Source organism: Aphelocoma coerulescens, chromosome 4, assembly GCF_041296385.1.
Source record: "Aphelocoma coerulescens isolate FSJ_1873_10779 chromosome 4, UR_Acoe_1.0, whole genome shotgun sequence".
Lineage (NCBI taxonomy): Eukaryota > Metazoa > Chordata > Aves > Passeriformes > Corvidae > Aphelocoma > Aphelocoma coerulescens.
The window spans coordinates 49,273,465-49,301,238 of NC_091017.1; the positions used below are offsets into that span (position 1 = coordinate 49,273,465).

Genomic DNA, 27,774 nt, shown 5'->3' on the forward strand with positions numbered 1-27,774 from the left:
ATTGTCTGAAGCGAAGTCTATGCAGGGGTTGGTTTAAAAAAAGCAAGGTCCATCTGAAGTTGATTTCAGTGAGGGACAAGAAAAGCTTGTACAGGGACATCAGGAGCAATGTGACACTACTGCTAAATGGGGGCAGGAGACTTAATAGGACATGGAAAAGGCCAAGGTGTACTCAATGCCTTCTTTGCTTTGGTTTTTACTCTTGGGACCTGCTTTTAGTAATCCCAGGTCCCTGACATGCCTAGCAAAGTCTGGAATAAGGAAGAGTTACCCTTGGTGGAGGAAGATCAGATTAGGAATGTAAAAACAAACTGGATATAAAGAAGTTCTGTTTTAAACTCCCAATTGGTTTTTCAACCTTGAATTAAGTAATAACTCACTTTAACATGCACTGAAAGAAAACACTTCTGTACTGAAGCAGTTTTTAGAACTTCCCTGGAATTTTAATATTCACATGTCAATGGATTTAGGGTGGTGTGAGTTCATTGCAGTTTATTAACCTGTAAAATAATTAACTGAAATTTTAAATAAAACAGACTTCTCAAGATTTTTATTTAACACCACCCTGTCATTGATGGCAAAGAAAGCCAAAAGCCTCCTGTAGAATGATGGATATTTGTCTAACTAAATTGTTGAGTTTGAACAAAATCTCACAAAGAATAAATCCCAATTTTTACATATAGTAAAATCAGTTATCTCTGTGTACTTTTCTATTCATACCATGAAGTTATTTTTCTGGTACATCTGATGTTTAGTACACCTTGGTTGGTTCATGGGAGATTATTTTATTTCCCTCTTGAATGAGGGTGCTTATTTGGTGTTTGTTTCCCTCTTGCACCACCCTCGCACAGGTAGTGAAATGAGGATGATTCTCCTGCGTTATTTTAGCAGTCTTGGGTTGGGAATAAATCTGCCCATTGATGCCAACTGTGATGATCTGATTTCTGCAGAGGCTGGTGGTGTCCTTCTTCTGCCAGCACAGATGAGATATTTTCTGCCTCTGTTGAAGTAGGAGAATTGTCTTGCCCAAGTGTGCTCTATCCTGTGCTCATGAGACACTTGCCTCAGTTAACTGTGTTGGATAACTTGAGGGAGAGCTGGAGAAAGGGGAAGGGAAGCCTTTTCCCATCTCTGTGTATCGGGTAGAAGTTTGCAACAGATGAACTTTTTTGAGCTGCATTACAGAAAATGTGCTTTATCTTTTGTAGGGCAGCAAAGCAGAGCTGGGGTTGCACTGGCAATGCCCTTTCTTTACTTTTCATTATATAGTAGCTGAGCTTGGCAAGCACCTTGTTTCCTTCATTCCTGTCCCTCTGCATGCTCTGGAGAGTAGCTGTAGTAGCTATGATAGCGTTTCATACGAAGCTACTGATTTTTACTGTTGTATCTGTTTGAAATACCATCCAGTTAACTCTCTTGATGTGATGGAGAAAATAACTGGGAACAAGTTCCTGTTGTTCAGGCTGTAACAGTTTGTGTGTGTTGTCTATTTTTGCCTTTATAACAGGAGCTCTTAAGTGAACTAAGAATTCTTCTATTTTCAGAAAAAAAAAAAAAAGGAAAGTGACTTCATAAAGTGATGACTGTCAGGAAGTGTTGGGTGTGTTCCAGTTATGCCAATCAGTTAAACTGTGATCATGCAGAGGGGGAGAAAGGGGAGATGGCTCATGGCACACTCTTTCAACTGCTGCACTCAAACTATTGGGACCATCTGCTTGAGATTACACTGATCTAGGATGAAGGGTGTGATCAATGCCTCAAATACTGGATTTTAGGATGACTGAGTTACTGTATTTCAGTGATGAGTGACAACTTGGAGAAATGAAGGAATTACCTATCTAGAATCAACTTTGGGAGGGAGAAAAATAAAGAGAACGTAAGTGCTGATTGTACGTTTCACATTAAACACTTTTAATCTGGACTTCTATGGAAGGGAAGGAGAAGAAAGAAAGAAAGATGATGAAAAATTTAAAGAAGGAACAATTAAAAAACTGCTGAGGGAATAGGGAAGGCTTTCCATAGGTTATGTCAGCTGTCACTTGCTCAGAGTTTCATCCCAGAAGGCTGCTGCTTTTCCCATCCTACTACAGGGTCACTGATAAGCAGCTGCTAGATGCAAGTGAAGTAGCAACAGAGACATCCCACCACCCCCACTGCCTAGCAGCACATTCTTTTTTTAATCTTGTTTTGGATGAGGATGTTTGTGTATGGTTCAATACCAATATTTATGGAAGGGTTTTAAAAACAGGATGACCTTGGACCATATAGTGCAGGTTATGTCTGAACTGGAACAGGTAAAAGCTGCTTTCATCTTTATGTAACTTCGGCAGTTTTTGAGGTCCCTGAGCAGTCTCGCTCCTCTCTGCACTGGAGGTGGATCCAGCACTTTCCTAAAGAAGACTCTTAGGAAGGGGAAAGTCAGGCAGCTCTGAAGAATCTGGCACGGCAGGGAGTGGAGAGCCCTCATGAAGCAAAGCTGCTGTGGGTGACAATACTGGTTAGGAACTACCTTTCTTGCACCTTCTCACTTCTATAAAGCATAGGGTGTTTAAGACACACTGCCCACCCACCCCTTTTTTGGGGGACAAAATTCCACCTTTTTGACCATCAACAGTACTCAAAGGAGTGCAGCTCTGTCTGCTCTGCCAGCATAAAAGCATGGAATGTTTTGCCCCTGAATGATGATAAAAGAATTGGTTCCTTCTCAACCTCTTTCACTGTCAGTGTGTTGTGAGGTGCACCGTGGAGAAGGGAAATACACCTATAAAAGTCCAAGACTGCTGAAGGGGTGAGGGGGGGACATTTACAGCAACTATGTTGTTAATTAAGCCCTCGTAGAGATGTTCTGCTCTTCAGGTCCACCACCAGTAAAACTGATGGTAGTGTATCAATGACTACCACGTACATGACATGCTGAACATGAAGCATTTATTTATGTGAGCAATACATTAACTACTGGCAAAGTTATACACTAAGTTTATGTAGAAATATATTTCCCCCCACCCCTCCACACACCAGTCAACTGAATCAGGGGAAGAACTCTTAGTCCAAATAATGATGAAAACCAGCTACAGCATTCCATGCATTAAAACAAACTTGTTTCCTTTCTGGAGTAGCCCTCACAAGAGATACTCAATAACCACTTAATACTGTGCAATGTGCTCTAGGATGACCCTGTTTGAGCAGGGACCAGATAACCCCAGTGGTAGTCCCTTCCAAACTTAGCCACTCTGTGATTCTGTGTTTCATTCATTACCTGCTCAGTCATAGTCTACTAAAGAACTTTCAGTCTGTAACCTGAACTGGACAGTGGTTTTTTCTCTCCAGTTAAAGAATTAAAGTGCCTAACAGCAGCTGTGTCTTAACTTCTTAACTGCTCACCAAGATTGTGTTCCATTTTCTTAACAAAAATAGTTTTCTGTGAAGACTGAGCACTCCATCACTGGTACATCAACTGACATAGAGTATGTGTGTACTATTTCTGGTCATGTTTTGGGTTTGTTCTAACCTACAAATAAAAGAAACCTGTTGCACATGTAGGGAGCTATGGTTCATATGAATGTTTACATATATACAAAATAAATTTAACTCTGTTGTCATTTGGGACTCAGGCCCTTTTGAGGAGTCTGCAGAACTCATCCAGTTTCCACTCAAGCTTGAAAAGCAGTCATACCTCTAGACAAATATCAGGGATAGTATTTTCTTTTTAGCAAAAAAGTAGATTAGTAACTGTACAGTAGGTAAAAAGCACTCGTTAAAAAAAATACAGAAATTACACAAAAGGCTGTAGTAAAGTGCCTAGCAAGAATATAAAGGACAGGAGAATCAGTGTAAGCAGACAAACAACATTGCATCCTTGCTACCCTGACTTCTTCACAAATTCTCCTGCATGCATTGTAACACTGACAATGGTCAGTATGTCAAAAAGAATTTTCACTTTATTATCGAAAGTATTAGAGAGTTTAAAGCCAAGAATATAGTCATACCATAAGAAAGTATACTCTGGAGCATGATTAGCCCACTTTTGTCCATACTCTACACAGTGAGAACTGCCAGGAACCCTCAAAGCCTGCTTGACAGTGCTCTTCATGGAGACACAGCTCACGCCCATCCAGAGAGCAGATGTAGCTACAGCCCTCTGGCTCAGACCTGCTCAATGTTTACCTCTGAGCTACCATCCTTTCTTTCCCTTTCTCCTCTCTTCATCAGTGTCTGTTTCCCATGCCTCCATCAGTTTTCTGTGAGGGGGACAGCCTCTGGCTGCAGCAAAGCTGCAGATTATTTAGGGCTATTGTGCTTTCCAAGTGTGACTTCTGAGACATGGAGAAGCCAGGCATTTCTTGATCCCTTATCTCTGTCCTTTCTCTACACTGATCCCCAGCCTTACTGAGAGATCTCAGAGCCCTGGACACAGAGAGGCTGACATCTGTATTAGAGAGATCCATTTCCATGATGTGTTTTGCTGGGGAAGAAATCTTTTGTCTTTACATAAAAATATGGAGCAAGATACACTGAAGCTGAATTTCAACTTTCTACTCAGTATTTTTAAATGCATGCTCCATGACAAACCACCCTGTGACTAACTGCATAAAAAACAAGACTCTACAGATAGAGAACCTGAAGTGTTAAAAAATATATTTTCCCTCTCCCCCTTATCCCTTGACAAGTTCGCCTTTAAACAAACACGAATACGAGGTAAGCTGACAGAACAACACGGAATAAAGAGCTGCAAAAAATCTTTTGGTAACTAGATCTCTGCAGGCATCATGTAAACTGTATGCTACCTTCATGCTAGTTTAAAAAAGGTGTCCTACATCAAGGGATCCACACTCTGGCACTTCTGGCAATAAACAGATGCTTCCAGGCTGGTAAAATTTTGAGATTTAAAAAAAATAAAATAAATACATTTTCCCTTACTAGAGGAAAAAACAAAGCCACATTTTGCTACACCAGCAAGAACTAAAGTTGCAAACCCAAGAAAGACAAATTTTCAAGTTACCTGCTGGCAGAAAAGTTAATTATAGCATCTTCTGCTTTCAGAATTATACCATTTAGTCCTGCTGCCAGTTTCCTGAACAAATGACTGGCATCTTTACACTGTAAACCAAACTACTAAATAACTCAGGTTTGACAACAGAAGCACTTTTTCAACTGAATTCAGCATAGTCTGAGAGGTTTTCACTTTTTTTTTGACTACTCTTTTTATCTAGCCCCCTAGAAAGCATAACTAAGTTCCTCCTAAAGTTGTTTTCAGAATAGAAATTTGCATTTAAATGTAAACACTGATACCATAAATGTAGTGTATACAAAAGGCACAAGACAATTAGATTTGTGTTGCTGGAACTTTTTTGACTTTAAGAGCCAAAAATGCCTCTTTTATTCTGATAAGTAAACTCTGATCCTAAGAAAGCTGCCAGGTCCTAACTTAATTGAATGGGATTTCCTATGTACAGCAGCTTGGCTTTTTGGTATTGCAATCAAAAGTCCATTGTCCTGTAAATGCAAATATCACAAACTATAACAGTAAGTCTCCTTGACTGTATATGGTATTCATTAAGTTATGCAATAAGAAAGGCAGTGTCTTGAAGAAAAAGTGAAAAAAGAAATCTGAGACAAATATCAATTAATAAGAAATTAGTAAGTGGCCCTCAGTAACTAACACAGGTTGGTAAAAAGCCTTTTAGATCAAAGTTAAGGGCCAACATTTGCTTCCCAAAGGGGTTAAGAGCTCCAAATGGGACAATAAAATTCCCATTTCATAGGACTATTCTGTGTAGCTCCCATCAAAATCCCCACATGTTTAGTTTACGTATTACCCATCTGAACACAGGCTTTTTAATCACATCACTGAGCAGTGACCCACTGTAGCATTCAATTAACCAAAGGATTTTTTTCCCTCTCAGCAACTTTTCAAACTATTGGTAGTACGTATCTGAGGGAAAACAGAGCTCTTACAATAATGTTTTCCAAAAAATGGTCCAAAACCAGTCAGACACTTAGGTCTTCTTATCTTCAAAAATTGCTTATCAAGGGCTCAAAAGAAAATACAGTCCACCAAGCCACTAAACTATTCCTAATCAACACTGGCTGTTCTCCCAATCCATAAAGCCAGTAGTGCAAAAATTTGATTTTAAAGTCAACTACTTGCAATAACTTCAATTAAAAGGTGAATTTTCAAAATCAAGACAAGAAGATGCACTTATAGTAAGGAGGTCACATTTTTCTTGTGCTGAATATCAAAGTAAAACCAGCCATTGAATTTTTACAATTGTAAACGCAGACTCTTCTTTTTTTCTACTTTCTAGTACTCAGTCATCCTTCACCATTCAAACCCAGTAATTTTAAGTTGAAACATCCTTTATATGGTTCAGAAGTAGTATGTTTAGTTTCGTGTTTCAAGCAGTGACATGGAGACAGCTAATCATCTGTCAGTTTGTTTTCTGAGCACATCCATAGAGGAGCAGACAGGAGCAGCTGGCCAACAGGGCTGATATTCAGAAGAATGCATCTTCCTTCCAACAACAGCTTGTCCTTAAACTGGAACAGAACATTAATCACAAAATACAGTATTAGAGTCAAAGAATACTTAAAAATTATGTTATTGTAACACATCTCATCAACTTGAAGGGGAAGGTGACCAACAGCAGAATAAAACTTCCACCCTGAAGAGGAACCCAGTAAGACTGTTCACAATTATGTTATTAATCTACTTCAGGATGACAGTGATAAGTACTGACTACACAGCAAGCAGGCCACCAGTTTATAAAATGACATGAGCTATTTTTAAAGTACTTCCAGGTACCAACATAATTAAAAAATAATTCTCTATTTCATTAGTGTAAACCACATCTGGCACTTTTGTAATTTGTCTTCTGCTGAAATATGAAGGATTATAGGATACAGGATATTGAACAGATCTTTCATTGGGACAGAAATTCTAATTCTAACACATTGGCAGGGGCTGCAGGCTGTATTTTTCATATCTAAAATGAAATTATATGGTTTTGTTGTGGCAACTTCAGCAGCTTTATTTAAAGTATTTTATTCAATCCCTAGGAATAAATATAACTCAAATATTGTCAATAAAGAAATGAAGTTAAATGCAAAGTAGCTAAAAGAAGTTTTTGTATAAGGGCTCTTATTCCAGCCCCCATTCCAGTATGTCACATATATGTAGACAGTAATCTATCTTTTTTGTTAATTCTTCAGAAAGTTTTAACTGCCACATAGAAATATCTCAGAGCTAAGGGTACAACCAATCTGGTGCTTATGCTCATGCCAAAGAATTACCAGTCCTTACTACCCTTCTGAAAGTGCATGAGTCCATCTGAGGCAAAACCAACTTCGAGGAGCCCCTTCCTGTGGCTCTTACTTTTTGGAACATAACTGCCTCTGAAAGTAATCTCTCTTTAAAAAGCCACGTTTCAAAATGGAGGCTAAACAAAAAGAAAAAGCAACACCAAACAAAGCCCCCAACCCCCAGGGAGTGAAGTAATCACACTGCAAACACAAATCTTTCTCAGACTGGACTAAAAGAAAAAAATCACTTAAAAAGAGCACAAGATGTTTATCAAGCTAAACAGCTGGGAAAACCCACCCACTTTTAACATCTTTAAAACAGTCACAGACCATGTCTGGTAATCAGAGCAGTCTGAATGACAGAGTTCCAATAAAATGTACACACTCTTCAAAGAAAGATTAAAATTTAAAAACTATTGCTTAAGTAAATAAAGTGTTAGTAAGTTGCAATTAATGGTATTTCTGTAACAATCCAAAAATCTGTTGCTTTAAAGTCTGTCTCCAGTGTTTTATGCTTGATTAGTGATGACATGTAAGATATTAAACTAACTGAAGGTAAGTAATTTAGTCTTTTCCAGAAGCTGTTTTGTTGAAAGAACTGATGGATTAAACAAGGCAGAAATGCAGCATTTTACATTTTGAACAAAGGGTTAGAAATGAGGGGTTTATATTCTATTAAAATAACATACACAGAGCAGTGAGAATTGAAGACACCGTCTGAGTTGCCTTCGCTCATTTCTTTAACTCTGTTCATCTGACACCCACAATTTCAACACCTCTAACACTTCACACCATCAAGTTTGCAGATGCACCTATATCTGGAACTGTGTCTTCATCACTGAACACAAAACCAGAATATAAGGGCCAAGACGTTTTTAAATTTCTTTTGTGAACCAAACTGAACTTTTGGGAACTTTTTGGTACAAGATATGGGCCCATCTGTTGGTATCTGCACACCTGCTAGTTTTACAATCTGCCTTGACAGTGCAGTACCATTCCTAATGGGTCTAGTAACAATCACTGCAGTTCCCTGATGACTTTCCATGCCTTTCACTTCCTCCATGAGGGACCATGAGCAACCTCACAGCTACGACAGCATGTCCAAGAGTTGTATCACACATAAATGAAGGACATCCACTTGAGAGGCTTTTTCGGGATGACTGAAAAGGTGCTTCCAACACAGCAGAGAAAAAATGACCTTGCTGGAACAACTTCTCCATACCAATTACTTGGTATGCAGAAATTCTTAGGGTTGGAGTCAAAATTTTTATACAGTTTTAAATATGAAATAGTTTAATTCTGTAAGCTTTGGTGGAGTTAGCAATATTCAAGTACTAGAGTAAATAGGATGATTGTGTTCATTCTCCACAACCCAGAGTAAAGCTCAACTCCTGTTAAGTACCTAACAGAATTTACTAGCTGCTTCTCAAACACACTTTTTGAGAAATCTGTATTGCAAGATATTAATGCAAGAGATCAAGAAAATCTCAGCTGTTTTTGACAACAGGTGATTAAATGCTCAGGAAGTCATATGGGCACCTTTTGTCTTCAGTAGGCAGCACGTTTTTAGTAATAAATAGGATGCAGTTCACTACCCAACTCAGAGCAAGACACTGATAACTTATATATTAGACTAAATCCTTTCTGCTTCATCATTTGATAGACTTTTATCTGTTTTAGGAGACAAAGCTACGACCTTTGCATTCAGTATTAAGAACCAGCCTAATTTCCAAACTTAGCACTACAAATATCGGCTGAACAGCTTGAATACTCACAATCTCAGTATCTTTCGAAATAAAGGGAATAATAAAACAACAACAACAACAACAACAATAATAATAATAATAATAATATATTGGACTATTACCTAAATGATTATAAAGATCAAACTAATTTACAAACATGACACATCAAGAAATAGGAGGTTTAGTTTAAAATTATGAATTCATGTGCTACAACATGTGGTAAAAAAATTAACTGAAGAAACAAAAACAGGAAGTGTTTTAGTAGTTTTCTTTTGTGCATTCTTCAACGGTAAGGAATCAGTGAATAAAATATTAAGTACCGAGAATATTACCATACCTTTCCTTACATATTCAGATGTTTCTTTTAAGGGAAATTAGGTTTCATTTTCCATGGTTAATGCAGGATTGCTCATACCTTAAAAGACAAAAAATAGTATTCAACAGGAAAAGGTCTCATGTCAATTTCAGCAAATAATCCAACCTTGAATTAACAATCATTTTTATGTCATTACACTATTGCCAAGTCTATTCCTGTCCTGTGTCTATTACACAGCTTTTCACTAGCTGCAAATAGGTGTTACTTCTTTTATAAGCAATTTGTTGTCAAAAGTGCTATCAAGCCTAGCTTAAAAAAATAATTAGCACCTACTGGTTTCAGTGTTCTCAGTATCCCTTGGTCAGGTTTGGGAAAGGCACAGCAGCTTGATACATGGAACTTCCTACAAGCATGTATTTAAAATAAGCTTCATGAATTTTGGTTCATGAATACAAACCACGTGACCGTGGTCATTGTTACACTATATCCTCCAAAACTAATTTATACAACATAAATCATTGCAGCATAAGTCAACTCCTTACCAACTTTGCCCTTTTCAGCCTTTGCAGTAGTTTCTGACCAAGATGGTGTATCTGTAAGTAGGTGGCTCTGGGAATCACGCAACGGCTTTGCAGGAAACAGATGGTTCTCACTGTAGTGCCAATAAAAAGAACATTAGTGAACTGCAGTAATTTTTCATCATCTTACCACACATTACAAACACAGTTTGTCATACGCAATAATTTCCTTACCTCACCTTGCCTCTTGTCTGATGAATCACTACTTTTTTATCATTCCATACATTACACTGTAGTTGTCACAAATGCAAGCACAATCTAAAAAGCAACTCCCTAGCATAGGGATTTTTAATTTGACAGCTATTGTGTATTAATAGATGTACTTCAGCTCCAAATGCACTCTTGACATGATACACAGTGGAGAGAACATCTCCAGAATCTCTTTCCTAATGTAAGCTATGGAATGCTGGGGTAAGATAAAACATCAGTAAGCAGCTGGCTGAAATATGTCTTTTATGAACAAAAGATCGTCAACATGATTCCATTATCATTTCTTAGCCACACATTCAAGTCTACTATACTTATCACAGTTTTCATTACATAAATGTTTTGAAAAAGATGCAGTATGACTTTATTTAAAGGAGCAAAGATGCAGTATGACTTTATTTAAATAACCATATGCATACTTTTCACACTTTAAAGATGTCATGTCCATTAAGGATAAGAACTAGTAAAATATGTTCTATTATCAGCAGAAAGAACACTGAATATTCAGCTTCCTGTGCTCTGGCACAGGTGCCATTAGGGATTCCCTTATATGAAGCAGCTTTCACCAGACAAGAAGAGGCAGGGGTCCCCCAAAAGCCATGCAAGGTAATGCATTTGTATCGCAGGCAGTCTGACTAACCACCCCCGATGTATGCAGAACACAATGCTGCTGATACTGATTGTTAGGCAGGTGTGGAAAATTCAGTTCCTGGGATGCCACTGAACTGAGACAAAGCACATCGGGAGAAAAACCCATCCCATCTCATTTCCATAAATTTATATATAAATCTGAGGATTGCCTGATTTACAGCTTAACTGTTTAAAATCTGACTTGGATTTATTAAAAGGATACTCTTCATTTCCCTACCACTTTTAAGTATATTATACATCATTTTGTTTATGTGTGCACAGGAAAAATAAAATCAACTATTTGAAATGAGTAACAAAAAGCAGATTACTTTTTGGATGATGAATTAAGTCCACCAGGTGTGGAAGCTTGCTCAGGATCCTGATTAACAAGGCAAGTTGGAAAGGAGCAACCATCCCCTAAACTGAAAAATTCAGAATTAGTGTCATACATACAAAAAACTCTCAACTTTGAAGAACTTTTTTTATTAAAGTATTACTATATCTTATTTCAAAAAACTAACCATCCCCCAAAACTCTCTGGATCCTGATTATTCAACAGTTTAAACAAACGAAGCATTAGGAACAGTATACCTCGAAAACACAGGCAGCAACCAGTATTTCTTCTCATCACCAAACACCTGCCTTAGGTTTTTGCTGAAGCCCAAGCTAAAGCCATTCTTATCTGTTCTGTGACGAAATATGGGAGCTCTGAACACCTCTGAAAAGAAAAAGATTATTTAGACCTCTTTTCAAGTTTGCATGTTTCAGTCTCCCACCAGTATTTAGGCAATTGCCCTGCAGGTACCGTCATTCAAGAGGAAAGGCTGTACCACCCAAACGACTGAGAGAGAAGCCAAAGTCAGTGCTACACAGGCACTGTGCATATGGAGCAAGTCCAGTGGCTGAGGAAGGGTGCAAGTCTCCTTTACTCTCCTCCCTCATCAAGGCAAGAAGAGTGAGAAACTCACTTTTCAAGAAGGCATGGTACGTTTACATGAAGATTTCAGCATGTGACTATACCACAGAGTGTGTTCAATAAAGAAAAGCCTAAACAAAGGGTTTATTCCAGAAAAAGTAATGGAAAAGAAGAAAAAGTTAACCCACTTTAGTAGTAAGACTAGCTTTTAACACCCTGGGTATGAAAATACTATGTGTTTTTACCACTGCACAAAGAAATGTCTTTGCTCATAGACCCAGATTATTCCCCCTGGACATCCAACCTAAATTTCTGGAGAAGAGAGCTAAATATAGCTTCAAGTGTTGCAAAGTGCCTGAAGCACAATATTCATTCACTTTACACCAAGTGACTGAAAGCCATTTAATTGCCCTAACTGGCTATACCTAGCAGGCAAGCTGTGTCCTGATGTCCTGACAGCACAGCTCCCACAAACCATGTCAGAACCATGCTGAGACTGTCCTTCTGCAGTCAAACCTTAGCTATGAACTGCTGGAAATGATCTTCCACATGCAGTATGCATTACTTACAATGGGTTTTAAAGAAGGGGGAAGGGAAAACGGGGGCACCCTTTTAGATGCCCATGTTAGGCTAGGAAAAGAACTCCAAGGATGATTTAAGCACAGTCACACTTAAAGCTATCATGGCTTCATTACCAAAATTGGATTTTTAAGGCTTCACGCATTGAGCAATTTCCCAAAGTAAAATGGGAAGTGACACCCAGATCTTCCTGAGTAACTTAAGTAGGCAGGAAACACGTTATATTCCAGTATGGGATTCCATTTGTTTTGAAAACATGAGATGTTGAATTAGAAGTGTAATGGATTATGGTTCCCTCTGAACAAATTTTTTTGCACTAAAATTATGAGTTTATAAACAGAACACTAATTTATTTCCATTCAAATAAGCATCTTTAATAAAACTTTTCTTTACTTACACCTAGATAGAAATTAATACCAGTAAAAATTGTTCAAAGTCAATGATTTGTTAGCATACTGAAGAAACTCAAAAATCCTAGAAGAAATGTTGAAGTAAACAAACTTTCCTCCATTGATACAGATATCTATTCTCAAAGTTTTCCATTAATCACCAAAATCATCACTAATCACCATTAGCAAATCCAAAGAGAACTGGAAAATACAGGTCAATTCACTGGCCTACTTTAATTCAGCTTACGCCAACAGGAAAGCATTTAGAGATTTAGAAATTTTAATGACTAGATTTCAAATTGGCATTTTTACAGTCCAGCATACAGTAGAGGCACTTCAATCTTCTACACTTTCTTTTATTTATTAAGATTTGTCATCAGACACGTGTGCACTCAAGTGGAGGGAAACCGTGCTCTAGCACTGCTCTTCGATGCACTTCTATGTGCACTGCCACATAGCAGAGGCACAGCACACCTTCTCTGAGGTTTTTAAAATTAATTCATAACACAGAGGCCTTTCTATACATCCGTGGGAGACAGTTCTCACAACTGTGAAACTGCCTTTGGGATCTCCATTGTTCACTTACTACTAAATACAGAAGCACTGCCTGTTCCTCTGTCACAAGTCAGCTCTGACAGAACTTTGGTTCTGCAGGGGGCAAGGGTGGGAACAAAGAGCTGGAGCCACTGCCCTGACTGAGACACCATACAGGCAGACTCTGACCTGGGGCTGGGAATGCCAAATAAGAATCACGTGTGTGAGCATGCAGTAGTCCATCTAACATTTATTAGAAATTTATCTCGATTTTATTTTCATTTTTTTAGTTTATCCGGTTTCTGTTAACGAACTGTGGGTGGAAAGCAGTGAGAGGAAGAACGTACGTTCACTAATAACTTGGCCCTTTGGGGCAAGAGAGAAAGAGTCAGAATTTCCAGGGAGCAGCAGAACTCTAGAGTCTTCTAACCAAGGTCCAAGGAACCTGTAAAGAATTGCCCACTTCTTCCATTACCCCCATGCATCTAAGACACATTTATTATTTATTTTTTGCTGTCAAACACAGAAGCATTAAATCTACTTACCTAATGTAGATTTATTCTTGCTGACAAGCCAACAGTGATACCCAAAGAGAGAAGACAAACTGACAGAAAACATAGCTGCAGCAAAGAATAAAAACATGATGTGGAACTTGGCCTGAGTATCAGGAAGGCCATTCTAAAAATTAAAAAAAATATGCCATTAGAATTGGGGAAATAGCTGTTTGATTATTAATAATCCTCTATTCAGACAAATCAAATTCAGCACACAGACAAATACACCACACAACAAGAATATAAATAAATGGATTATACACCTTCTATGTACAGAGAGCCATGCAATTAGGTTCATGACAGCATCTAGGTTAAAGAAACAGGTCCTTTCTTGGGAAACTATAAATACCAAAAGCAAGAACCTGAAATTTAGATCTGAACTTTGAAGTGTCTTTAAGAGAGGAATAATTTGTCTTTACAAAAATTGTGTCATTTAATTAGCCTTTTCAAAATAATGAAGCAGTAAGTGAAATTTCATTAAAATATGGTAAAGAGAAAAAAATGAAGGCTATGATTTATTATATCTTTTGTACTTTTGTACATGATAATAGGAGATACTAGTTTACAATGTAATGCCTTGGAATCACAGAATGCCTTGGCTTGAAAGGGACCTTAAAGATCATCTAGTTCCCAACCCCCCCACCACGGGCAGGGACACCTTCCACTAGACCAGGGGTCTCAAAGTCCTGTCCAACCTGGTCCGGAACACTTACAGGAATGGGGAATTGGTAACTTCTCTGAGCAACCCCTTCCAATGCCTCACCAGCAAAGAATTTCTTCCTAATACCTAATCATTACCTACCCTCTTTCAGCTTAAAGCCATTTCCCCTTGTACTATCTAAAAATGTCCATCTCTAGCTTTTTTGTAGGCCCCCTTAGACTTCTTGCACAGCAGTAACTTCACACGCTCAAAGACAGTATGTAGTTTGGGGTACTTACTGTCCAAAACTTGATAAAGTACTGCAAATCTGTTGCAGCAATGAAAAGGCAATACAGTAGCGAGTAAGCCAAGAAGAGAAGAAAAAATTTGTAATTGGAGAATCCTACACAGTTGTTCACCCTGATAAAAACAACAAGAAAACCCTCATAATAATGAAATGTCATGTATTTTTTCTTTGCTTTCATCCATTTTAAATTAAACTTATTTACTCTAAAAATGTTTATACCAGCATGCAAATCAAGTTTTGCTTCCCATCTCTGCTGCCTCAAGCTACTGGAATGGATTTAGCTTCAATTCTCAAATTAGTGCAGTAACCCAAACCAAAACACCACCACAAAAAAGCCCAAAGAACTTTACCAGGTAACACCACTTTCAACAGCTTACTGAAATGAAATTTTCACACATGGTACGAAATTTGTTCTCTGCACATCTGATGTGAATGTGATTGCAGTTAGCTGTATTTTTAGTTTGCAGGTAAGTATCCATATCATACCATTAGGGCATATTGCATGTCAGCTGGGACAGTAACAAGCCAAGAACTGAAACTTGACTGAATTTTGCGAGAATAAAAGCCATCTCATTTAATCCAGATCCTCCTTTAATCATACTATATACTTAAAACTTCTCATACTACAAAACTTCTTAGTAAGATTCTCAAACATAAGAGCATTCATAGGAGATTCCTAAAAATATCCATATTTACATAAAATAATGAGAGAAATGCTACTCTTGAACAGAAAACATTCCATATCAGTGACAAAATGACAGGAAATAAGACGTTAGATACACATCTAAATGTTAAAATAAATCTCATCATTTTCACTTATGGGCTTTAGGATCACCTGTCTCCCATTTGTACAGATTTTACACATGATAACGAGCAACTAGTATACACTATGATGATGAGGGTGCATTTACTACCACAAGCTTCACATTAGAGACAACATATTAAGTATTACAAATTTTAGAGCTCTATTAAACATATAACTATATTACACCCACCAAATGAAAAAATATTGGAGTGCTCCCCATGGGCAGTTGATTGGTAAACTGCTTCCTCTTTATTTGGTCGCATTTGAGAAGCTAACCAAAGTTATCTTCGCGCTAACTTTGACAGAACTCTTCATATGAGTTTAAAAAAACCTGATAGTGCTGTCAGAAAGATCAGCCAATTAACAGAAGACTACATCCATAAAGATACTTGTATATTGATAAATAATTCTCAGAAAAAAAAGGAAAACAAGAAAAAAAAGAATGTGTGGTGAGGCTCAACTTTAGCTTCCAGAAGCGCAGGACAAGCTACCGCAACTATTCTCTTCTTTAGGGAGATGGTGATGCTAATGGCAGGAGACATGCTAATCAGATAAGGGTAAAATCTTAAAATAGCAAAGAAATTTTCACTGTACATTACTGTTACCCATTCTCAGGGTGTGTATTGAGTTGGGTCACTTTAAGTTTTGTTTAGACAAAACCTAACACCTTGGCTGAACATTAAACTTAGCATTGTCATTTAAACATGGAGCAATAGCTAAGCACTTGTTTAACTACAGTTAACAGCTCACAACAGATTGCTCTAACTAAAGAAAAAGAAGATGTATTTGTAAGGTCATCATTATTCTCATTGAAAAGTAAATATAAAATTCTCCACAGTGAAGTGGGTTTTTTCATTAAATATGTTGAAGTAAGCAATTCCATGATAGACTGCAAGCAATTCAGGTTCAAGTTTTCTATGATAATCCTACTTTCCTTTCATGATATTTATTTTTGGACTGTTCTTACTTAAGCCATTGTTTGATGGGAGAAAAGAAATACCAAGTGAAATGTTATTCCCCGAAGATGAAGTTTCTTGAATCAAAGATTTATTTCTAACTGTTCTTTTGCACTATGGCATGTGGTACACATGTCAAAATGAACTTGCATAAATTATTATGCTCCCTTCAATTTTGACAAGGCCCCACACTGCAGAGGTCTTACTGGAAAAGAATAGTTCAGCAGAAGATTGAAGAGAAAGTAAACACCAAGGTTTTGTAATTGTACTGTTTGAGCATGTAGCACCAAATCTTAAGCCCCAAGAATGGTGGTTAGATTTGAAGTGCAACGTTTCTGAGAAAGAGTAAAACTGATAAATATACCAACAACTGACTAAATAATGGTATGCTATTGCAGTGAAACATTCATACAATCGGAACAGTCCAGAATAACAATTTGGATTACAGCTAACATTTTAAACGCTTCATTTTCAAGCACAAAAATAATATATATCATTCCTGTCTGAAGGGTTAGTCTACTGAAAATGCCAGGCAAAGAAATAATTTACAAGGCACTGAAGGTGATGCAACTCAGTTAACAAAAAGCATCACAGAATCCAGGAGATGCTAGGTATTTGGATTACTCAAAAGATAAAGGAGAGATGTTTCAAATTATTCCTAAGGTGCTCCTAAATGCACCTTGCTAGTACTAAGAGCGTTTTATACAAATGGTATTTTTGGTGATGCCTCAAGCCACTGGATTCCCACCTGCAGCTCCATCTGTATACAGTGAGTAGCACTAGAAATCACTAATGCATCACTTAAACCTTTTGGAGTAGTTAGTGGGCAGTTAGCATTAAATATTTCCGTTTATCACAGCACTTCCATTAGCGCAGGAGTGACAGCCAAAATAAAGCCTCCCAGAGAGCAGAAGACAGCTGACTTGGGGCTAGGACATGAGAACATCTTATTACTTCTGCCTTCCAAGTGCTTCATCTTACTTTCCATAGGTTATTTTTACCCATCCTTTATCCAGAAATCCTTCTCCTAGCAGAACATTAAATTATAGATAACTCTCATTGCTGTTTTCCTGCTCTCCCTAAGCATCATGTGAGTTCTTTTCCCCTTCCTTCCCCCCCAAATTGTTCCCACCAAAAAATCCCAACATGAAAAGCAAAGCAGAACCTAATGATGTTCAGAGGGGCTAAAACCCATCCATTATACTGAATTGCACCCTTACTTTTGCTGGAAAGACAGCCATATATTTCCCTAAGACCCTCTGAATATGGGTCTTTACAGAAAACTATAAAGCTTGTTTAGCACCTCTGCAGTATTTCAAGACTCTTTCATCTCTTCCACATAGTTCTTTTTTTTAGGGTGAGCAAGGAACTGTGAGCATCTGCTCAAACTAGGAAAAAACACACAATACCTCTTTTTCTAGTGCATTTCTGTTACTTGGAGTACAAAAGGAACATCTATCAATCAAGAAGCATTACAAATTTTTCGATTACCTTCTCCATTTGTATTTTTGTTTTTTGCACCCACTGCTTATTCATTAGATGAAAAGCAATGAGCAGTGTAAATACTCTCTCAAACTGGGTATGTTTATCAGATTGAGTATAAACATGTATAGTAGCAAATGCTACTGAGAGGGAAACAGTTTGTTTTTCTAGGAGTTTCAGCCCTAGTGAAATAACACTTCACTGTCCTTTTACACAAAACCTAAGTGCTGCTTGTGATTTCTTATTTGATATAATGGATTTTTTCTGAAATTGAAGCTTACACGAAGAACATTTTCATGTAAATGTCTTAAGACAGAAAAACCCCAAAAAATCCCAAAGAGACCATAAAGCTTATAAGGAGTGTTTATAATACTGAATATAAATAGTCATGTTGAGACTTTTCACTGATATTTTGCCAAGAATAGCCTGGCAGCTGTTTTTCTTAGAGCTTTCGACAAGGCAGCTATTAGGAAGCTGAAAAAACCACCTTTTTTGTTGTAAGAAATTTGTTTCACATTCAATGGTTTTACCTGTTTGCTTTGTTGTGGGTTAGTTTGTTGTTGTTTGTGGGTTTTTTTTAAGAAGCACACTACTAACAGTGAACATCATCAATTTTCACATGTTGATTATCCCTACAGCAAAAAAGCTCTATCCTACACAGGTAACTATTTCTTTCAATTGTATCTACCATGTAGATGCAAAATAAGACAGGATTTCTAAAATCAAATTGCATTATGGCAGATACCGTCATTAGGACAAAGAGAAACACGGGGAGCCCAGCACCCCTTCCTGCCCCAGGACAGAGCCTCCTCTGTCCTAGAATTTGATATAAGAAAGTGTCAAAACAACTGCTTAGAACTATCTACCATTCAGTTTGTCCAACACAGAAGATTCTTCTTTTCTGATCATTTTATATGGTGAAGAACTGTCATGTACCACTCAATCCTCTAAACTTGGACCTTACTAAGCAATTATCTTTAATTATTTCTGTGAGATACACCTGCCAAACTGACATAAAATAATTATATATCCTGTCTATCCACGGGTTCCAAGAGCTGCTAAGAAAAGAGAGGAGAACAAAACCACCTGTGAGGGCTGACACAGCAGCAAAAGGAGGGAGGGTGGAAGAGAGAGGGGAGAAAGAACGAAAGAAAACAAAGAGTGGGTTTTATGGGTATAAAACTAAAAGTGCTAACTTGGTGTTTCCAGCAAGCCCACTCCAGCTGTCCCGGGAGCTTCAGTAAAAGGAACTATGCACAGCCTTGCCCTTTCATTTTAAACCCCCAGTAGCATTTCATCCTTCAATGCAACTAAGACACAGTAATACTCAAATGCTATGAAGAAAAGATGCAATTCTTAAAAGAAGTTCTCACTGATCAGAAGTGTACTTCATCCATACTTGTAAAAACATAAAGAGGTATCTAACTCAAAGGTCCAAGGAAAATGATACTTGAATTTCTTTCCATATGTCACAACTAGGAAAAGAGGAAGTACAGTAAATAACTCCAACAGTTCTGCAAGACCAGTAACCTCCCATACACATCTAACTCTAAGAAAACGGAAGCATCATCTTCATGGCGGGCCCCACAAAAGTGTATTTTACCAAATCAGAATGTAAGAAAAGAAAACCAACAGTACACTCACCAAGGGCAGTGATGATCCATTTTCAAAATGCATCTTTAAAAAGCCCCAGCAGAATTCCAAGCATCGCAAAAGACAAAAGAAAGGATAATAGTCAGAAGCACAATTACATGCCAGATTTAAATTATTTACATACAGATTAAAAAATGACCCATATTTACTGTGTGTTATATAATGTATTTAATAAATACATCTATTTAAATTGACATAATACAGCTTACCTACAAGGGAACTGGAGAAACTGCAGATAAGCCAAACTCAAAGCACTTGATATGCCAAGAATTTAGTGATTTAAGAAAATGCAATTTATAGGACTTGGTCAACTTTAGCATTTGGTCCTCAATCTGAATAGGTTTTTCAGCTACTGTTTATTTTCTGGCAGAGCCTTAGAAACTGGGCTAATTTAATTACTATGTACTTGGTCATACAACTAAATATATTTCCAAGAACATGGTCTGTTTTTATAGAAATATATACACCTTTCTATGCATATAGACAAGGATTTAAGAGCTTACCTTGTGTGAAAAACCCCAAACACTTTTGCAACTAATCACCCTCCATTAATAAAATATTCACAAGAAAATCAGATATGATTGAAACATGCAAATTTTGGTAAGGTAAGGAGAAAATAAATGTATTCTACAAAATATGTTAACTAATTGCATTCTGCAAATTTCACTCACATTTTGTAGGATAACAAGTCACCCTTTTTCTTCACTAGAAACACACATGACTATGTTCCTATCCGGCACTGAAACCACCATTCCATACAACACAACCAAGACGCTCTTCCTGCCTCAAATCTGTTTCTCTTTCAGTGCCTCTGCTGCTTTGCTGGACAAAACAGAATGTCTTCTCCACCTCACAATTGTGTTGGAAGGTTTGGTCAGCTGAAGAGTATTTGGAACAGCCTTAAAGCTAAGAATAAATGACCCTCTGAAGAAGTATCTTCTCTCAAAGTTAGAAATTTAAAGCACTGGGGGCCAGAGTGAAGAAACACATCCAAGCTAATTGGAGAAAGGCCAGAGAGAACAGCCAAAAGAAAGATTAAATTAGAAAGCAATCAGACTTCTGGAGAGTATGGATATGAACTTCCTTTTGAGTCAGACAAACAAAAACTTAAGTTTTATGGCTTCAGTTAGAAATCGGAGAATGCTTGGCTGTTTCTTTCTCTAAACAAAAGTAACCCGCAAGCTATCCAGTAAAAAATAGGATATTAAGTTTATTACCTCAGGTAAGATGTAACTGACATCATGATTACATTGAGATGGGTAGTGATGTTTATTCAGATTCTAACAAAAGTAGCAAATTTTTGTTTATCAAGTATTTTTGGTTACATTCTTAAGGAAAATTCTTCATTAATATTTATAATTTTTAACCATTATGTAAAGAACATATAAGAACATGTAATCCATGCTGTCATCAAGGAAGTCATCAAATGAATTAGACTAAGTTATAGACTCATAAAAAAATAAAAGCTTCTGTGCTAAGAAAGGAAAATTGATTAAGCCAGAAAACCACTTATTTTAAAAATATTCTTACTTGTCGCATACTGAACAGTGATGGCAACGATCTGGTTTTACAAGATGGCATCTGTCACAGTATCTGATTGCTAAAGAAAAAGTTCCAAGATTAGATTTCAATGTACAGTTACACATTTTGATTTCTGAAGCCTGTGCAAAAGTAAGTATCAGCTCAGCCCAGCAGAACCCCCAGGAAAACATTTCAGCATGATCAGAAGCAGTTGCAAATACCAAAGCATTCTTCAACTACTTGCAATGCTGAATCTATCAGAGTGAACCCAAAAAGCTCAGTTTTTGCAATCTCTGCTAATCATACTAATCAGGTTGTTTTTTTCCCAAGCCCTTCAGCTCTGCAAAACAACCAATCAACCAAAAAAACCCACAAAACCCTCACTAGACTGGAAAAACTTTAAAGACTGTTCAACAATGTAGCTATTTTAAGCTATTATTCTAACAGCTTTAACTTATTATGTGAGATTATCTCTTGGATTTGCTTAGGTAGCCAGCATTCAAAAACTGACAATATGACTAGGGTTAGATTAACTCTTCGTTTAGAAGATCTTTTGCTCTTGCAACTGAACAACCAACAAGTAAAACAGTAACAATTTCTTACTGTGATCTATCTAGCTATACATGATATGCAGATAGAAATTCTAGTTTTATTATTTTTTTTTAACTTATGGTAAAAGAAATCTATGCAGTTCATGACTGCTACAGCCTCTTCTGCAGCTTGTTAGTATTACAAGCTCTTTGTTGGTATCAATTTGAAAACAACCAGCAAGGCATTGTCAATCCACTTTAAAATCCTGAATTCATGCTGCAATTTACTTCCCAACAATCTTTATACACTGAATAAATGTAGCTGCACAAAGCTAAATTAAAGATAAGTTCTTGAGTCACTTTGCTACTTTATGAAGTATGAAAAACACTTCCCTTCAATCCAAACCCTTGAAAACTTTTTAAAATTTGTTTAGGTAGTACATCAAGACACCTGCCTTTTTTAGTCTCCTGAACACCTACTTACCTCCAGACATTGTCCGTGTATAGATAGGAAGATCCTTGGCTGCCCGTCTTAAGACTTCTTGCTGGGATTCACCTCTAGGCTCCCTCTCTAGGGACTCCTTGTCCGAATATGATAGATGAAACTGGAATGATTTTTAAAATCAAAGAAATATTGGCAAACTCCAAGTTAAATACATAACTGTAGATGCATAAAGAGGAATAAGTATTCATTATATAAAGATGGATTAGCAACATGTACAGGGTATTACAGCAAATAACTCAGTGCTCCCACAACAACTGATTTATTTTATGGCAACCGAAGGCAGAATTACAAATACTTCTGATTTGGTACTGATGCAATGCTGACTGCTTCCAGAAGTATTAAGCAACATTCTTCAAGAGAAGGATCAAGAGCTTATCATTCCCCTGAAAGGCCAGTTAATTTTCTTCTGTAATGCCGGATATTGACTAGTGAATATAACCTAGGGGTGTCAGTGTTTAACTGAAAGAAAATACACTACTAGTAACAGCAAAAAAGACAGCTTTATTTCTGTTCTGGTGTCTGGCATTTTCCCTTTTATCCTTTGTCACCGCTGTTCTCTTCATATAGGTGTTAGGATGTATTTTTACTTTAGAAACTGGCCAAGAGAAGGAAGAGATGGGTGTCCTGTATGGCAAAATAACCATATCTTGATTATCTTCCTGAGTAAAATGCCAGCTTCTGTCACTGCCCAAAACAGTAACAAACATGGTTCTAGTAAGTGCTGAAAAGGTAAAAATTACTGAAAGAGATGCTTAGTATACATGAAGAAGTACAAATTTGTTAAAACTCTAAAGTCCTCTGCAACACAGCAACATACCCAGTTTTGTCACTGTAGCTTCTAGAAACATGCAGAAGTCTTTGGTATCTACATCAGAGAAAGACAATACAAAATCACCTTTGAAAAGAAGTCCACATTTGGAAGGAAGAGCTGTCTCTAACCTGTGCCAGAAACAGAAGCCCTCTGCACAGCATTTACATTTTACAGGAAGGCTAGTCATTACAATAATATTGATTTTTTTTCTAAAAGAAATTGATGCATGTAAAAATAAAAAAGCAGACAGAAACATGCAGTTAGGAGCCTATTCTCACTTCCACAGAGAAGGCACCACTCCACCCTTCCTGACAAAGCTCAGAGTCTTCCAGCTGAAGCTGGATATTCACTATTTAGCCTGAGTTTCTCAGGTCACCATTTTTTTTCTCTTGCAAGAACACACTCTTACCAACATCTGAGTTAATTTATACTGGGATACATATGATTTCTCACTGCAGTTAGTTCTCACTCTTAGTTCAGATTACTTTTATTTTAAACGCTTGTTTGATGTAAACAGAGCTACTGTTCCATCTTTTTTTACTGTTCCTCAGAGTAGTCCTACATCTAAAACCTTCATGCCTGGGAAACCATTTTCACTCCCATCTTCATGCAGTGCTTATATAAAGCTGGTATGCACAAGTACAGAATGGCACACTCTACAGTAAAGTCCCTCAAAATCTACTTCACGTGTAAAAGTTTGAAATAAGCTTCAAAAGAAAGCTGTGTGGTTTGCACCAGCTGCAGTATCCATGAAAACAAAATGCAAAAGTTTTATCTGTTTTTCAGTCTTCAAATGAGTATTTGCTAGTTGAGTTCACTTGAACAGAGTTCTATTCTATTTACAGACTTCATCCTATAAAATGGAAGCCAAGCAGTAATTTAACATTACAAAATACCTTACTTAAATTTTTAAAATACTGCTCTAGGAAAATAGGAAAAAGACATGGAACAACGAAGATGTCACTCACTGCCAGCAACACTGTGTAAATTCAAAGAACACAGGAACACCAGACATTGCTTTCTATTACTCAACTTCAATACTTTTCCTACCCCATTTGAAGTTCTCCAGTAGCATTATGATGGCTTTGGAACTGTACTATAATCAGCAGGATTTTTCAAAATGCTTCTATTGGCATCAGCCCAATGATTTGAAAGACCTTCTAATTATCACTACAGTCACCATATACATACATACATTTTGCTATGTAATTACCAAATGAAATAGGTTTTTAATTTATTTTGCAGGCTGTAGTAAAGACTGCAGTGTGAACTCCAGTCAAGATGGCAATTAGAGTTTGAATCATCTACTTGCTTTCACAATTATGTATCTTAATGGTGAATGAAAACTATTCGGAAAGAACCTCTGCACAACAGACAGCAGAAATCACAAGCTATTCATTTTAGGTTGACATGGTACTCAGAGCAGCTAGAGTTGAGTCCATACCAAAGTAAGTGTTTACTTTGTGGGTATTTCCAACTACAGAGCAGCCACAGCATGACTCCTTCCGACCTCAGAGGTTGTGTGACACTGCACCTACTGAGGACTCAGGGGTTTCTGTATGAAGACAGAATGGAAGAGGCCAAAAAGTTGTGCTAGCTGTAAACAGCTGCATGGGCAGAATTTCCAGCAGGGCCATTGATGGAAAACCTCTGCAGACCTCTTTTTTCATGCGGCTGTTCTTCACTAGCTCCTTCATGCTTAGCCAGCCGTGGCTTCCCACCATCAACTTACCTAATGTGCACTCCCACCACAATCCACAAGTCCCTTCATACCAAAACAGATGGGGAAGAAGCTTTAATTCAGAGGACAACAGACAGATGCTGACAGGAAATGTAAGTCTTAAACACAGGGAAATAAATTTTTGCCCACACAGAAGTCTGATATTCCCATGGCAAAGATTTAGGCTGCTAGTTCAAATAACTCATGTTTTTCAAGTGGACAGGATTTTTTCTTCTACCATAAATATCTCATTTTAAAATATCTATTAAAAAAACCCTTTAAAACTTAGAGAAAGTGTTATTTTTTTTATCTTGGTCACTCCACTGATTGCAATCTGATTCCTGTTAAGAAGCTGTAATTGCCATGTGTTCTTCTACACAGTGTAAAACTACATGAGATCAGAGACTAAGTTATTCAAATATTACAGAATCAGGCATTTGGCTAAGCTATTTCATAAACAAAAGTTAAGTTTATCTTACTTCTTTTGAAGGATTCATTGGTAGCGTAAAGATTGTTTTCCAATATGACCAGACGAACAGCATGAAAAATATGTGGTAAGCAACCAGGCACACAACTAAAATCAGAAGGGAACAGAATTAATACAAACAGAGCAGTGATACTGGAGTACTTACAAACAGTGCCTTTAAGCATCACAGATAGTTCTCTAACAGATGTAAATACAGAGGCTCTGGAAAAGCTCTGCAACAAAAATACTGCACTGCAACTTTACATAAGACAAATACGAACTGTGTGGGGAAAGTCATGATACAGTCTACATAGACTACAAAAGTTTGAGGAAAAAGATTAATAGCCTATTAAAGCCCCATAATTATTTAGCGAACAGTCTCCCTTACACATTTGATAAATCCTAATTAACTGATGCATCTCTGCCTTTTAGCTTTAAAAACCAGGCAGGGAGACTGCTAGCCATGCAACCCCCCACTTTGCCTCCCCCCAGCAAAAGCCCCTACCCCCAAAGGAAGTAAAGGCATCTAAACAATGACAAGGGTGAGGGGAGCCTTGGGGTGAACATGCACATGATACCTGAGCAGTAACCATATCCAGTTAATTTGTTTTCCTAGACTTTAGGAGGGAGGACAGTTGGGTCATTTTTAAAACCTGCAGTCCTTTAAATTCAGATGTCCATTCACTACTTTATATTCGTCACAGCCAGTCAACATTTATTCTTTTTTTTTTTTAATATATGAGAATCAACATTTGCCATGCTCAGTTGTTTTACTAGAGTACAGAAGGCAACAGTAACTTTTCCAAAGAGTCTGTCGTAGGTTGATAGGTATTTCCATTTAAAAGCTCTCACTCTTGTCAACAATTCACTACAGTAAATATCATAAACTCATATCCCCTGATTAACTTACTCTAATGACAAGAAAAGAGTATTCTTTTACAAATTCATAAGATCATTAAAAAATGTCATAATGGGAAACCTATGTACTATCATTACACTGTCCAAAATATTGCCCTTGTATGGTTAGCTCCTGGGGTCTTTTTATATGTAATATTATTCAGTGCTAGAGAATTCTTTATAACACACGCATGACAGTGCATATAAATGCAGGAACAGTTGTCCAATATGTTCTTATTTTTTGCAATTTTGCCTCAAAAGTAATACTGAATAAATATTTTCGGTGTTGAGGTTTGTTCATTCAAAAAGCAGCAACATTGCAAATATTTACTCTTACTCATGAAGCAGTTAAAAACAAACAAAAGCTAACAATCTGAGGAGCGACTCTGTACAAAGCTTTTGGAATGACAGGGGCAAAGAGTCATATGCCATGTCTATAAATTGAAAGAAAAATCTCATCAGCATAAATAAGTGATAGAACTGGACTCCACACAAAGCACAATACTCTAAATCACCACCTTGTTATTGCACAAGCATCTGGACAGGAACACTCCACACTTTTATCAGGACATTTCTATTAACTCTAAAAAACCTTGATTTACTCAAACAAAATCAGTATTTTTTCAAACAACAGTGTATTCATGGCATATAGTGAGAGCAAAGTAGGAAAAGTCACCTCAGTTCTGTATACGATGCACTTACTGATCTACATTAAGTATTTTATTGTTGCAAAAAAACCCCAGTAACTGATTGACAACAAAATTGTTCCTGTATTAAAAAAAACCCCAAAAACTAATGCCTAAAGACATTATCCAAAATTTTCCCTTTGAAGTCTGAACAAGACTTGAGCTCATCTTGTTTGATCTTGAACCTCAGTTCTACAGCCTGGCCCAGGTCCTGACTGGTCACTCCTCCCAGGTTATCTACCCACCAGTTTCCCTGCACTGTGATGGAGACCCCGGGCTACCCAGCTGCTCCACTGGGCCTGTGGGGTTGAAAGTCCAACCTAAGAACTTTGCTTCCCTTGAGACAGTTAAAGAAGAGCTGTCTGCTGCTCCCTGGCAGAAATCCTTCTATTTTGCACGTTTTCTGAAAAAAAGCCCAAAACTAACCAACTAAAAAAACCGCAACTCAACCAAAGAAAACAAATCCCAACCCAAATGGTGTATCACTTGCTTGAAGGCAACCCATTTACAGCTGCTGGCACAGCTACAGTTGCCTGGAAATCTGAGGCAACCTGTAGTACAGCTGAGCCCCATTCATCCAGTTTTCACTCCTGAAAAATCTTAGGGCAGAAGTACAGCCAGGGTAAGTTTCTTATGACTGGCTGAAGCCCACCAAGGCTTTGAGTGAAAATAAGGAAATTTAATGTTCCCCAGTACATTCTGCTGATAATTTTAAAGTGGTTTGTGAGCAATGCCTATCAACCCACTTTTTTTCCCTCTCACAGACTATGGAGCAGCAAGAAACAAAATCAAAGTCTGCAGATAACACTTATACACTCATATGGGGGATGAGATCACTGAACTGAAAAGAAGTTTTTCAAGCAGATGTTTCTTAATTGACAAACACGTTTTCTAAGTGAGGGAGTTGCCAATGGTTTAATAAAATCTGCTGGAATTACACAAACATAGAAAGCTCTTCCTCCAGAAGCTTTGCAGCCCCACACTTTACACTTCCATGTTGTGCTGCAGTATTAAAATTGCATCTGGACAATCTAAACATGCTACAGCC

General features: G+C 37.4%; 1 protein-coding gene across 3 annotated transcripts in view; it reads right to left on the reverse strand.

The window, feature by feature from the left end:
- Positions 1-9,381: 9,381 nt before the first annotated feature.
- ZDHHC2 (zinc finger DHHC-type palmitoyltransferase 2) overlaps positions 9,382-27,774 on the reverse strand; it is a 29,330-nt gene continuing 10,937 nt past the window's right edge. For 2 of the 3 annotated variants that reach the window (XM_069012161.1, XM_069012163.1), the window contains 11 exons: positions 25,157-25,251; positions 22,126-22,246; positions 21,121-21,190; positions 19,582-19,614; positions 14,687-14,807; positions 13,739-13,871; positions 11,367-11,493; positions 11,105-11,197; positions 9,903-10,012; positions 9,694-9,763; positions 9,387-9,459 (listed from right to left, as the gene is read on the reverse strand). In XM_069012161.1, coding sequence (XP_068868262.1) covers positions 9,708-9,763; positions 9,903-10,012; positions 11,105-11,197; positions 11,367-11,493; positions 13,739-13,871; positions 14,687-14,807; positions 19,582-19,614; positions 21,121-21,190; positions 22,126-22,246; positions 25,157-25,251 — 959 coding nt within the window. In that variant the 3' untranslated portion in view covers positions 9,387-9,459; positions 9,694-9,707. Of the gene's footprint in view, positions 9,460-9,693; positions 9,764-9,902; positions 10,013-11,104; positions 11,198-11,366; positions 11,494-13,738; positions 13,872-14,686; positions 14,808-19,581; positions 19,615-21,120; positions 21,191-22,125; positions 22,247-25,156; positions 25,252-27,774 lie in introns of all 3 variants that reach the window. The other variant, XM_069012162.1, reaches the window with a different exon arrangement.